This window comes from Dipodomys merriami, unplaced genomic scaffold (assembly GCF_024711535.1).
Source record: "Dipodomys merriami isolate MVZ:Mamm:240054 unplaced genomic scaffold, mDipMer1.0.p SCAF_3, whole genome shotgun sequence".
In the NCBI taxonomy this organism is placed as follows: Eukaryota; Metazoa; Chordata; class Mammalia; order Rodentia; family Heteromyidae; genus Dipodomys; species Dipodomys merriami.
In genome coordinates this window covers 109,186,560-109,198,726 of record NW_027204492.1, presented here as the reverse complement: position 1 = coordinate 109,198,726, position 12,167 = coordinate 109,186,560, and the positions used below count along the sequence as shown (strand labels likewise).

Here is a 12,167-nt window from a genome sequence, read left to right as displayed (position 1 = left end):
TCCGGCAGACGGAACCTTATTGTTGGAGCCGAGGGAGCAGAGGTGTTGGGGGGAGGACCTCAGGCCGCGGGAAAGCGCTCAGGGGAGTGGCCGGGAACCGGAGGCAATTGCGTTAGGGTAAGAATGGGCGGAGCGTACGTCATAGGCGGGTGACTTGATGTAGCGCCATCTGCTGGTAAAGTTGAGCATCCGCTGTTTCAATACAAACCCGAGGCTCCGGTTTCATAAGCTGCTGACTCATTAACCTCTTGCCTGAGGTTTAACGTGGCGCGGCTCGTTCCCGGGGGAAGGCCTTCCTGTCATCCATTACCAAAGTGATACTTGCGAGATACTTGAAAAAAATAAAAGGCTGTCTTGTCTAGTTCTATGTAAACTTTTCTAGGCAAAGGACAATTTTGTTGCTCACTACCAGTACTTAACAAAGTACTTGGTGTGCACTAAGTGTTCAGTATACAGGATAAGAAGAAAGGGAGGAGCCGGGTGCCCGTAATCCTATCCACTCAGGATGAGGTCTGAGGCTGAGAGCTGAGGATCGCGGTTCCCTGTGAGAGTCATCTGCAGTGGACAACCAGAAAACTGTGGCTCAAGTGGTAGAGTGCTTGCCTTGGGATGAAGAGCTCAGGGATAGCTCGGAGGCGAGAGTTCAAGCCCCACGACTGACCAAAAGGGAAAAAAAAGCTAAAAAAGAAAGGGAGGGAAGAAAACAAAGACAAGTTTGGTGTTAAGGGCTGAAACTGTCTGCAAGTATCTTCTGAAAATTCTTACGTTGAGGCTCTAACCCCCTAGTACCGTAGCATATGACTGTATTTGGACATAGGGGCCTTGAAGCGAGGAACTTAAGATGGTCCCTAATACATTCTGACTGGTGTCCTTAGAAGAAAGAGTTATCAGGACACAGACTTTGGTTGAAAACGCCATGTGGGCCAGAACATAGGCCCCTAACAAGCCACAGAGAGGCCTCAGAGGAAACCAACCGTGCCCACACCTAGATCTCAGACTTGCAGCCTTCAGAACTAAGAGAAAATAAAATTTCTGTTGAATACCCACTCTGTGGGACTTCACTGTGGCAACCATTGTAAACCAATAGAACTGGCTATGCTGGGAAAACCACTTTGAAGTGTGGGGGGGAACCTTATTTTTAAGTAAATTACCTTTCTGCAAATATTAGGTTTTAACATTATCTCTCTAAAGAGCTAGGTGTACTGAAAGGACACATAAGATACAATCATCTAGCCAGGCGCAGGGGGCTCACGCCTGTAATCCTAGCTACTCAGGAAGCTGAGATCTGAGGATAGCTGTTCAAACCAGCCTGGGCAGGAAAATCCGTGAAACTCTTTTTTTTTTTTTTTTTTGGTCCGGTCGTGGAGCCTGGGCCTGGGCGCTGTCCCTCAGCTCTTCAGCTCAAGGCTAGCGCTCTACCACTTGAGCCACAGCGACACTTCTGGCTTTTTTCTTTTTGCTTATGTGGTGCTGAGGAATCGAACCCAGGGCCTCAGGCATGCAAGGCAAGCGCTCTACCACTGAGCCACCTTCCCAGCCCCCCCGTGAAACTCTTATCTCCAATAAACCACTAGAAAACCGGAAGTGGTGCTGTGGCTCAAGGGGTAGAGTGCTCTCCTTGAGCTGTAGAGCTGAGGGACAGTGCCCAAGCCCCATGACCGACAAAAAAAAAAAAAAAAAAAGATATAATCATCTAACTGGAGACAGTAGGCAGTGTCTGCAGACATTTCTAGTGGTTACAAGTGTGGGAGGGTAGTTGGGGTGCTTGGATCTAGTTTGGTATACCCAGCCCCAAATCCAACAACACATGCACTTCTCAGAGGAAAACTAAAAGCTGACAGGGGGCCCAAACTTCTCTTTGACTTATTTTTGCAATTTATACAGAATGCTCAGGCTGACTTAGAACTCAGTAATACAAATCCCTGTGATGTTGAGTTTTTGATCCTTCCTCTTTCTACCTCAGAAGTGCTAGAATTCCAGACATGCAACAATTTAATGCCCGGCTGCAATTTAATAAAGGATGAAAATTCTATTTAAATTTTGTTTCAAAATTGGGCTTTGGAGTTACACTGCTAGATTCCAACACAGGCTCTGTGGCAACTTTTTAGTCTATGATGATAGACAAGTTGTATCATTTCTCATCTCTAAATTAGGCAAAGGTACAGCATTTATTACTTTGGATTGTTGCAGAAATTAAATGGTTACAATACATTTGGTGTTTGCCAATTGTACCTAATATGTAGGTAATCAGACTCCAAGTGTGAGAGAGACTCCACAAGTTCAACAATCAAAAGGCTCTTTCTGTTAATTACCTGATATAAAACTTCAAAGGAGAGGTGACATCTGAGGGATGTGTATTGGCCAAGAAAACTGCCCTGGGTGGGAATATATGTGGCATAGTCAAGAAGTAGTAAGTTGGGTGTAGAATATCATGAGCCATGGGGAAAGTTTGCAGAGAGAACGAGATCAGGGAGGTAAGGAAACCAGATCACTTGTAATCCTTCATAGGATTTAAACAAGTCTTTTAGGCTTATGCGTTAATAGACTGTAGGGGGCAAAGACAAAAAAAACAAACAAACAGAAATCAGCAGATGACTGCAATTGTCTGCGCAAAAGACAATGAGGTACCAAGCTCTGGTGATCAAGCCTATAATCCTAGCTACTTAGTAGACTGAAATCTGAGAATCAAGGTTCAAAGCCAGCCAAGGCAGAAAAGGAGACTCTTAACTCCAATTTGTCGGTAAAAAGCTAAAAGTAGAGCTATGGCTCAAGTGGTAGAATACTAGCCTTGAGCAAAAAAAAGCTTAGGGACAGTGCCGAGGCCCTGAGTTCAAGCTCCAGGACTGGTAAAAAAAAAAAGGGGGGGCGGGAATGATTAATAGTTGAGATTAGAAAATACAAATTTACGGAAGTGGCACTGTGGCTCAAGTGGTAGAGTGCTCGCCTTGAGCTGAAGAGCTGAGGGACAGCGCCCAGGCCCAGAGTTCAGGTCCCACGACCGACCAAAAAAAAAAAAAAAAGAAACAGAAAATACAAATTTACAAAGGTGTCAGTTTGTGTAATCAATATTGTTAGGTCGAATAGCCTGGGGTCCTCACCTTAGTGCCTTGTTCAGCAACCACTCCAGCCTTACCTTTTCCATAGCTATAACCCATTTGGCTAGCAACAGATCAGGACTTTGAACAAAACAGGTCTTTGAACAGCCACCCCCTCCTTTCTTCTTTCCCTTTTTCCAGCTGTGACTTTTTTTTTTTCCTAGTTCTCTATCTCACTATTAGTTTCTTTTGTAACAACTCCCACCAGGCAACTCTAGCATTTCCAGACAGCTACAAAATGTCCTAGACTGTAAGCAAAAGTGAGTTTCTAAGCTTTGGCTGAAGGCTTCTCTATCCAGGTTTTCTTCCAAATAAACCTATGTTCCTGGTGCCAGTGCCTCACACCGGTAAGCCTAGCTATTCAGGAGGTGGAGATCTGAAGATTTCAGTTCACAGCAGCAAAGTACATGAAACTCTTTTCTCCAATTAATCACCAAAAATGGAGTCAGAAGTGGAGCTGTGGCTCAAGTGTTAGAGCACTAGCATCAAGCTGAAAAAGCTCAGGGCTTGCTTTTGCTCAAGGCTAGCACTCTACCACATGAGTTACAACACCACTTCCGGCTTTTTCTGTGTATGGGGTACTGAGGAATGGAACCCAGGACTTCATGCAATGTAGGCAAGCACTCTACCACTGAGCCACATTCCCAGCCCCTGCAGGCACTTTTTAATATAAATATATATGCTTTTTATTATAAAAATACTGTGCAGAAGGGTTAGTTACATGAGTAAGGTAATGAGTACTTTTCCTATGGAGTGTTGTTACTCCCTCCTTCGCCTCCCTCCCCCCACTTCCTGAAGTTAGTTTTCAACATAGTGTCTTGTCCATCTCATTGTTACAATGGGTCAACCTGTATTCTTATTTCAGCATTTTGTTATTTCCCTTCCTCACCCCAAATTAGAAAAATGTATATACAAGACCCTGCAGGCACTTTTAATGGTAGATATCTTTGAGAAAATAAATGCCCATTTGTTAAGACACTCAATCTGTGGTATTCATAATGTAAAAGTATTAAACAAGCCAAGTAGGAAAAAAGTTGCTTTCAGCCTACATACCATATTCTATCAGCTAGCACTCAATAACTTCAAATTTTCTTTCAAATATGCAGATTTACTAGCACAAAAAAATGCAAAGTTCTTCTAAAAATGGTTTTAATAGATACATTTCTTTTAAGAGGGCTTATTTGATTTATGAGGCATGGTTGGGTGGAGAATAGGGGTTCATTATTTAAATTACATAAATAATGGATTATAAAAAGGGCATTTCCTGGGGCTGGGAAGGTAGCTCAGCGGTAGAGTGCATGCCTTGCAAGCATGAGGCCCTGGGTTCGATTCCTCAGCACCACATAAACAGAAAAAGCCGGAAGTGGCGCTGTGGCTCCAGTGGTAGAGCACTAGCCTTGAGCTGAAGAGCTGAGGGACAGCACCCAGACCCAGAGTTCAAGCCCCATGACTGGCAAAAAAAACAAAAAAGGCATTTCCTTTATCTTCCTCCTCTTTTTTTTTTTTTTGGCAATACTGGACTTTGGCACTCTACCATTTGAGCCACACCTCAAGCCCTAAAAAGGTTGTAAGAGTGAATGATTCCCATTTTTTAAAATCCAGATATTCACATATTAACATTCAGAAGAAAACTAGCACTCCAATCCTGAATCCAAAATACATCATGTTTTCAGAGCCAAATCTTGTAGTTTTAGACTTCAAGAAAGTAATGTTTGGGGGCTGGGAAGGTGGCTCAGTGGTAGAACGCTTGTCTTACATGCCTGAGGCCCTGGGTTCGATTCCTCAGCACCACATAAGCAAAAAGAAAAAAGCCGGAAGTGGCTCTGTGGCTCAAGTGGTAGAGCGCTAGCCTTGAGCTGAAGAGCTGAGGGACAGCACCCAGGCCCAGAGTTCAGGCCCCACGACCAGCAAAAAAAAAAAAGAAAAAAGAAAAAAAGAAAGTAATGTTTCATCTGAGTCTGGTGATCATTCTTATTCGTTGAATCATTAAGGTTTGATACTGAATAAAATGTATGACATGCATGAGTCTGATTTGATAAGTCCTTTATTTAAGATAATGCATAGCAAAATTATTTTGTACTTTTTGTTGGTTATGGGACTTGAACTCAGTCCCTGAGCTCTTTTGGTCAAGACTAGTGCTTTTACCATGTGGACCCAGAGCACTACTTCTGGTTTTCTGGTGGTTCATTGGAGATAATGAGTCTCATGGTCTTTCCTACCTGGATAGGGTTTGACATCCTCAGATCTCAGTCTCCTGAGTAGCTATGATTACAGGTGTGAGCCACCAGCACCCAGCTCAACTTTTTTTTTTTGGTGGTAGTAGGATTTGAATGCTGGGCCTGTAGTTGCCAGGCAGTCACTCAACCTCCAGTCCATTTTGTATTTAACTCAGAAATATTCCTATCTTAAAGTTCTATCAAGACAGCTGGGCACCGGTGGCTCACGCCTGTAATCCTAGCTACTCACAAGGCTGAGATCTGAGGATCTCGGTTCAAAGCCAGCCCAGGCAGGAAAGTCCATGAGACTCTTATCTCCAATAAACCAGTAGAAAAATGGAAGTGGCGCTGTGGCTCAAGTGGTAGAGTGCTCACCTTGAGGTGAAGAGCACAGGGACAGTGCCCAGGCTGAGTTAAGCCCCATGACCCACCGAAAAAAAAAAGTCCTATCAAGACAATTTCACAAATGTACTTTGGATATAATAATTTGATATTATAAGGGTTTAATTATATAACCAAGACAAGCTGATAAAAGGGACATACATGCATTTATTTGAAATTTTATTATATAAATTTTCATTTCTTTTAAAGATTACAAAACCTGTTCTATGACAGGGATACAAGCAATATTGTTCCAGGATTATTCATGGTATTCATGGATACATCTAAAAGAGCTTACATTACACATTAATAGTATGATTTGCAAACTTCCCAGATTAGACTCTTAAGTGAAACAATTGAAAGTATTCAGTGATATTTGATCCTTTACAAGCATTTCATAATTACGGCGGCAGTGCCAAGCATCTGATGCGATTTAACCACCAACAGAAGGTACAATACAGAACTTGTGATATGGTACCTTGGGCTTCTGGCATGCCTTACTAGAGAGACACTAGTATAAAGTAAGATCATATATAATAGTAGAAAAATATTTGTGATTTTTTTAAAAACTGCTTAAGTAGACACCCACCCCAATCCCACCCATGGCCAAAAATGCAAAATAATTACATCCCTTAGGTGTATATCTTCCCTTTTATTTAGGGCAAGAATTAAGATAAACTAATACGTGTATATAATTTTAAGAGTTACAAGTCATCACCCATGATTATTAAGGATGCTAATGAATGGCAATACACTGAAGCCTTTTAAGTTAAAAAAAAAACACAAAGCTTTAGATGGTAAACTACACTTACAGGAACACAAACCAAACTCTCTTATCCTTATGCCCTTGCCTTGCATTTAAGTTTTATTTTAAATACTTGTGGAAAACCCCAGTATACAGTTCATTCAGTTCTACAGCAATAATAGGAGTAAAGATGTTCATTTCTATTAGATATTGAACTAATCTACTTCGAGAGGACTATTATAGTGGCTCTCTTCATATACATTACATATACTGTACTCAAATGGCATGTGCTCTAAAGACAATTTCTCGAGGCTTGCACCTGTGGACTTAAATCTCTAAATTTTCCTTTCCACTAATCTCTATTCAAAATGTCATATACTTTGCTAGTTGCTCTGGGATAAGTCATGGACATTTAAACAGCTTATCATGCAGTTCAAGGTTATATGGCAAAACAATGAGGAAAGTGCCTTAAGAGGTAGGAAGTAAGCTCTCATCCCAACCCTTGGTATGCCCCATTATAAACAGTTACAAGACTGGAATCAAAGTGGTAAATTTGAGACCGATACTAATATCAGACTTAAAAAAAAATACCCCCCCCCCCAATTGACTTAGTTACTAGCATTACTTGAGAACAATTCAGTCACATTGGAACCATTTACAAGTCACTTGAACACACAATACAGCAGTGTCAAAAATACACAAAGCACACTGTAGATACAAACTCTTCTTGGCCATCCGTATCTGGGTATTATCATTGTGTAGATTCTTCACTGGAAAAAGTGGTTAAGTGTGGCTTTGTAGAATACCACAGTCTCAAGAAAGAAAGTGAATTCATTCCTTCATTAATTGGTCTCCACCAATGGTCACTTGGGGAGACTGGCAAAATGTAAGCAACCTGGCACTGAAGAGAGGACTGTTTTCATTAGTTGAAATAAAAAAATTAAGTCAACTTCTCTGTGAATTAAATAAGGCTGAAAGCATATATCCAGTTTAGTCCCAGGGCATCAGACCTTACAGAGGGACAGATCTCTGGGACTAGACTGGAACCTCCTGGTTTAAGCACCAAGATTCAGCCAAGGAATCTATATTTGTGAATCATAGACAAAGATCTTTTCTGACCCTTTATATTCCTGAGCTATCTAATATCTTTCTAAGTCTCACATGGGCAACACTACCATAAGATATAATTGACTTGTAGAATATAGTAAAGCAAGTTGAAAAATTGTAGGTCAATTATAAAGGGCAAGGAGTAGAGGCTATTAAAACATGTTAGGATACGTGTTGTTGGCTTGCCATATTAAGTAGGCACATCTACACCAAAGCTTCCAAATCTTGAATGCTGTTCTGCCAATTTTTTATCCCAGGCAAGGCCTACCCTACTTCCTTTCCTACCCAATGTTCTGCCTTCTCTTGAAGCCTTTGCATTCACCACCCTCTGTTCAAAGTTCTCCTATAGAGACAGTACAAGGCACAGCTAGCTATACGCCCATTTTCCTTGATGTTCTCTGTCCCCAACAAGTCACTTTGAAAGATGAGAAATGGTTGATCTGAAGTTGTTCTTTGGAGTGTGCTGCACATTATATGGAAACTGACATGCCCAATCTCTATTTGCCCTCCAAACATGCACAAGTGACTCTTCCCACACTCCATCCTCATGGCATCTCAACTTCAGGCCTTGCAAAATGATTATATCTTTATACTGCGGAGTTTGCTTGTGAATAAACACATCCATGCCACAAATCTGTTAAAGTCAAGGGTCTAATGAACTTAGTAGCTTTATAAACCAGAAGGAGCTGAAAGAATTCACAAAAAGTGAAAATAAAAAAGGATAGAAAAAAACTTACCTTAGTATCATCACTCGAAAAGAAAGATACAAAACACATGGTCATGCATTCAGCAATGTCAAATACAATCCTATCATTTTGCGTATTAAACTGTATTATAAACTAAGAGAAAAGAGTGTAAAAGAGTCCTGATGGTTTAGTTACTTCTTTCACAGTGAAGTATCTTTAAGACTGGACTGACAACTCCTGGGAGAAGTCCCAGGAACTGGCAGCAACTGGTGAAGGGCAAAAGACTTCAGGCGCTTCAATACCACAAGTATAGAGGCCTGCAAGAATTGCAATTTGGGTAATTGATGGAGTGGGTAATCCAACACACACACTATACTTAGGGCACATTGCTGGCCATGACTTCCCAAAGGCAAACACCAAAACTGCTGCTAGAATCATTTATGTTCACAAGCTGCTTTTTAGGCAGAAGGCCTTCAGTTTTGTGAATACAATTTGCTTTTCTCCATTAAAACCGGCAGCTTGACTAGACAAAGGCGGCAATTATTCTGAAAAGAAATAAACTTGGCATCATAAGACAGTAGAGAACTGCCCCAAGAAATCTAAGTTTTTTTGAATTCAGCTACAGTCAGGTGGTGATATGAAGGAAAGGCAGCAATGGTGTAATGAGGAAAAAGGAACTTAATGGGAAGAAGTTGGGGATTCAATTTCAGTCTCAGCTTCTTTACATACAATATGGGAAATTTGGGGAAATTTACAGGAAGTTAAGTGTTTACTTACAGTTCTAAAAGACTGGTGGACAATACAGCTAAGCAATTATGGAATAGCATACCTGGCAAAGTCTCAAAATATATCTATTTTCTGCTCAGAGTTATATTAAAGTTTAAAAAGTGACAAGAATTTGAGATTACTATGGTTTGAAACACAGAGGAGGAAAAGACAAAAAGCTCTCTTTTCTGGCAATGGAAAACAGCTTTTACTGGTTAGCATTCATGTAATCAAGCACTTTAAAAACTTTTTGCTAGATCTTCGGATGTCCTTTCTCCTATTCACTTTTCCTGTATTTGAGATAGAATTACATTTGATTTCTATGCAATAACCATTTTGTGTTAGTTGGGCAAAGGAATATCATGGATTTTCTCTTTAATAGCATAAAGGAAAAATTAAGGAATGACACAGTGGCTTCCATAACATTTGGCTTGGTATGCTTAGGGGAAGGTTTAAAGCTTCTGGCAGGAGAAGATTTCTGACGTGTAATACCTGAGTACATACCTATTTGGACACTCTTTGCCCATATGTTTTTCACATTACATGTTGATATGTGCTAAATAGCCTGGCAAATTTAGGGGTACTAATGGGTACAGAAATTTATTTTTTCAAATGATATAAAATTGTGGAAAATAACAAATTTTATGTAAATAATGAATGCTGCAACAGATCCAGGGGCAATTATGAAAAATGATCATCTCTGCAGTCAAGGGAAATATATGGCTCTAAATCAGGTGGAATTCAGAAAACAGTAAATACGGAACATTCACTTGGCCTACCTTGGCTATAATTTCAGGTTAGAAGAGATAACTGTTTTATCAAGAATGTTTTATTCCCTACCATAAGAAAATTTAAATCCCGTGGCCTTTATTATTCAAATTAGTGTTTAATATAGAATATCTATTTAAACATAAAATTTTCAATAGGAATTCAATTACTAGTTGTAAATTTTCCTTCACCAATCTCTTGATGATTTTTAAAGGTCTTTCATGTATATTGGTGAAATCCCAAAGGAAAAGCCGAATATTAAGTATGGACACTATGTAAAATTAAAAGTGCAAGGGTATTTCCCTAATTAAGGAAAAAAGGACCAGAAGGAGTTGCAAAGTATATGGAATCACTTCACAGGTGTATTCTTGATTTCATGCCACACACATACGACAACTTTCTATACCATAATAGCTCTCTAAGTTAGTCTGACAGAACACCTGATTTTAAGAAACAAACAAATGAACAAACCAGTGAAACAGACACAGGGAAAGATATATACATTTTGAAATATTACATTCAACAGCTGTTCCACAATCTGGCCATGTTTAGGGCTGTCCAACAATACTGTTAATCCAAGTGAACTAGTTAACCAGATTTAATAGTCATTGATTAATAATAGATTCCAAGTTAAACAAGGCATGTATACATTAAAGAAAGCAGTACAGAAATGTACTGTATATGAACTGTTTACAAAAACATACAAAATGTTGGATGGCACAAGGGATACAGTGCTAATATAAATGGACTGTTTAAGCTAAGTGCTTAACATAAACTGTCCATCCCTATAACTAACAAAGAATATTTAAGGGACATGAAATATTTCCTATAAAAATAATGCTATATGGTGTAGAGTACTTTATTCAGTGTATTTTAGGTGGTATTCATATGTTCATTATTTTTCTAGTTGATTCAGTGATTATATCTCCATCATGTTTCCATATTCATTTCATCCGAAGCTCCAGGAAAATCTAACTTGCTAACAATCATTTAAAGCGAGAAGAGACGAAAGCAGGAGCAGCAGCAGGAGCAGCAGCATTATGGGTACCAGCTGGGACAGTGTGTGCTTGCAGGTGTCTCTCAGATATGTGCTACCTGTCGCCAGAACTTGTGCTATCAGCTTACATCATGGTACCAAATATCTCACTGAGGTCACTTCACAGGGCTGTTGAGGTGATTTTTTTAATACCTCTCCGCTGAGCAAGAGTAGAGCGGCCTACTGGTTCCAAAACTGGTGACTGATTACGGTTTAAAGCAGAATATGTAGCTGCCATGGCACCCTGACAAAAAGGAAAGAAAGGTAAAATGACATGTTTGCAAATGGGAAATCAAGGTGTATTCAGATAATTTTTCATGTGCAAATATATCTAGAAATGGCCACATTGGTTAAGCTCAGATTTCACTAAAACACAGGTCAATGTGGGAGGGTGAAATTGTACATGAGAGGACAGGGATGGGCTCAAAATAAGTGGTCCTCACTTTCCTTGGGGATCTTTAACTTGTCTTGGCAATTTTTTTTGGTCAGTCTTGAAGCCTGAACTCTGGGCCTGGGCACTGTCTCTCAGCTCTTCAGCTCAAGGCTAGTGCTCTACCACTTGAGCCACAGTGCCACTTCCGGCTTTTTCTGCTTATGTGGTGCTGAGGAATCAAACCCAGGGCCTCATGCATGCAAGGCAAGCACTCTACCACTGAGCCACCTTCCCAGCCCTTCCAATGTTTTAATCTGAGAGGTTGCAGGGTAAGCTCTTTCAGTTAGAAAATCAATAAGCTCGACTGTCCTCACTGACAATGAATATCTACTTATGGAGACTGACAAAAATTTAAAAGTTACCCTAAATTAATTCCATTACCGATCTTTTGGCATGCTTTGACCTTTTCTATTGTAAGTTATCTATGTAAGAGAAGTTCATACTTGAACTGGATTCAGGATGAAAAGGGAAAGGCTTCTGAGTTTCAGCTGGCCCTGTCTATACTGGAGGACATGTGGAAAACAGTGACCGTGAAGTGCTCACCTTTACTAGATGTGGAGCATCCTGTCTGTTTAATTGGTATTGTGGTAGTTGGTCCCAGTGGACAATCCAAGGATGTCTGAGCACAAGAGCAGCAGTCAGTCTTTGATGAGGGTCTACATGAAGCATCTTTGACACCAGGTCCTGTCAGGTAAAGGGAATAAAACAAGCTTAATCTTTGCTTTTATTTCTACTTGATGCTGGTAAGCATTGTTCTTTAGCTTGTGCGTGTGTGTGTACATGCTCGTGTGTGTGTGCACATGCGCACATACAGCTTCTGTGGCTTGAACTCAGGGGCTGGGCACTGTTCTTGAGTCTCTTTTCCTCAAGGCTAGTGCTCTATCATTAGGGCCACAGTTCCACTTCTGGCTGTTTGGTAGTTAATTACAATTAAG

At 40.4% G+C, this 12,167-nt stretch overlaps 1 protein-coding gene across 6 annotated transcripts in view; it reads right to left on the bottom strand.

Moving 5' to 3' along the window:
- Positions 1-5,843: 5,843 nt before the first annotated feature.
- Positions 5,844-12,167, bottom strand: part of Rps6ka3 (ribosomal protein S6 kinase A3) — a 100,046-nt gene continuing 93,722 nt past the window's right edge. For all 6 annotated transcript variants that reach the window (XM_070040731.1, XM_070040730.1, XM_070040733.1 and 3 more), the window contains 2 exons: positions 11,776-11,916; positions 5,844-11,043 (listed from right to left, as the gene is read on the bottom strand). In XM_070040731.1, coding sequence (XP_069896832.1) covers positions 10,921-11,043; positions 11,776-11,916 — 264 coding nt within the window. In that variant the 3' untranslated portion in view covers positions 5,844-10,920. The remainder of the gene's footprint in view (positions 11,044-11,775; positions 11,917-12,167) is intronic.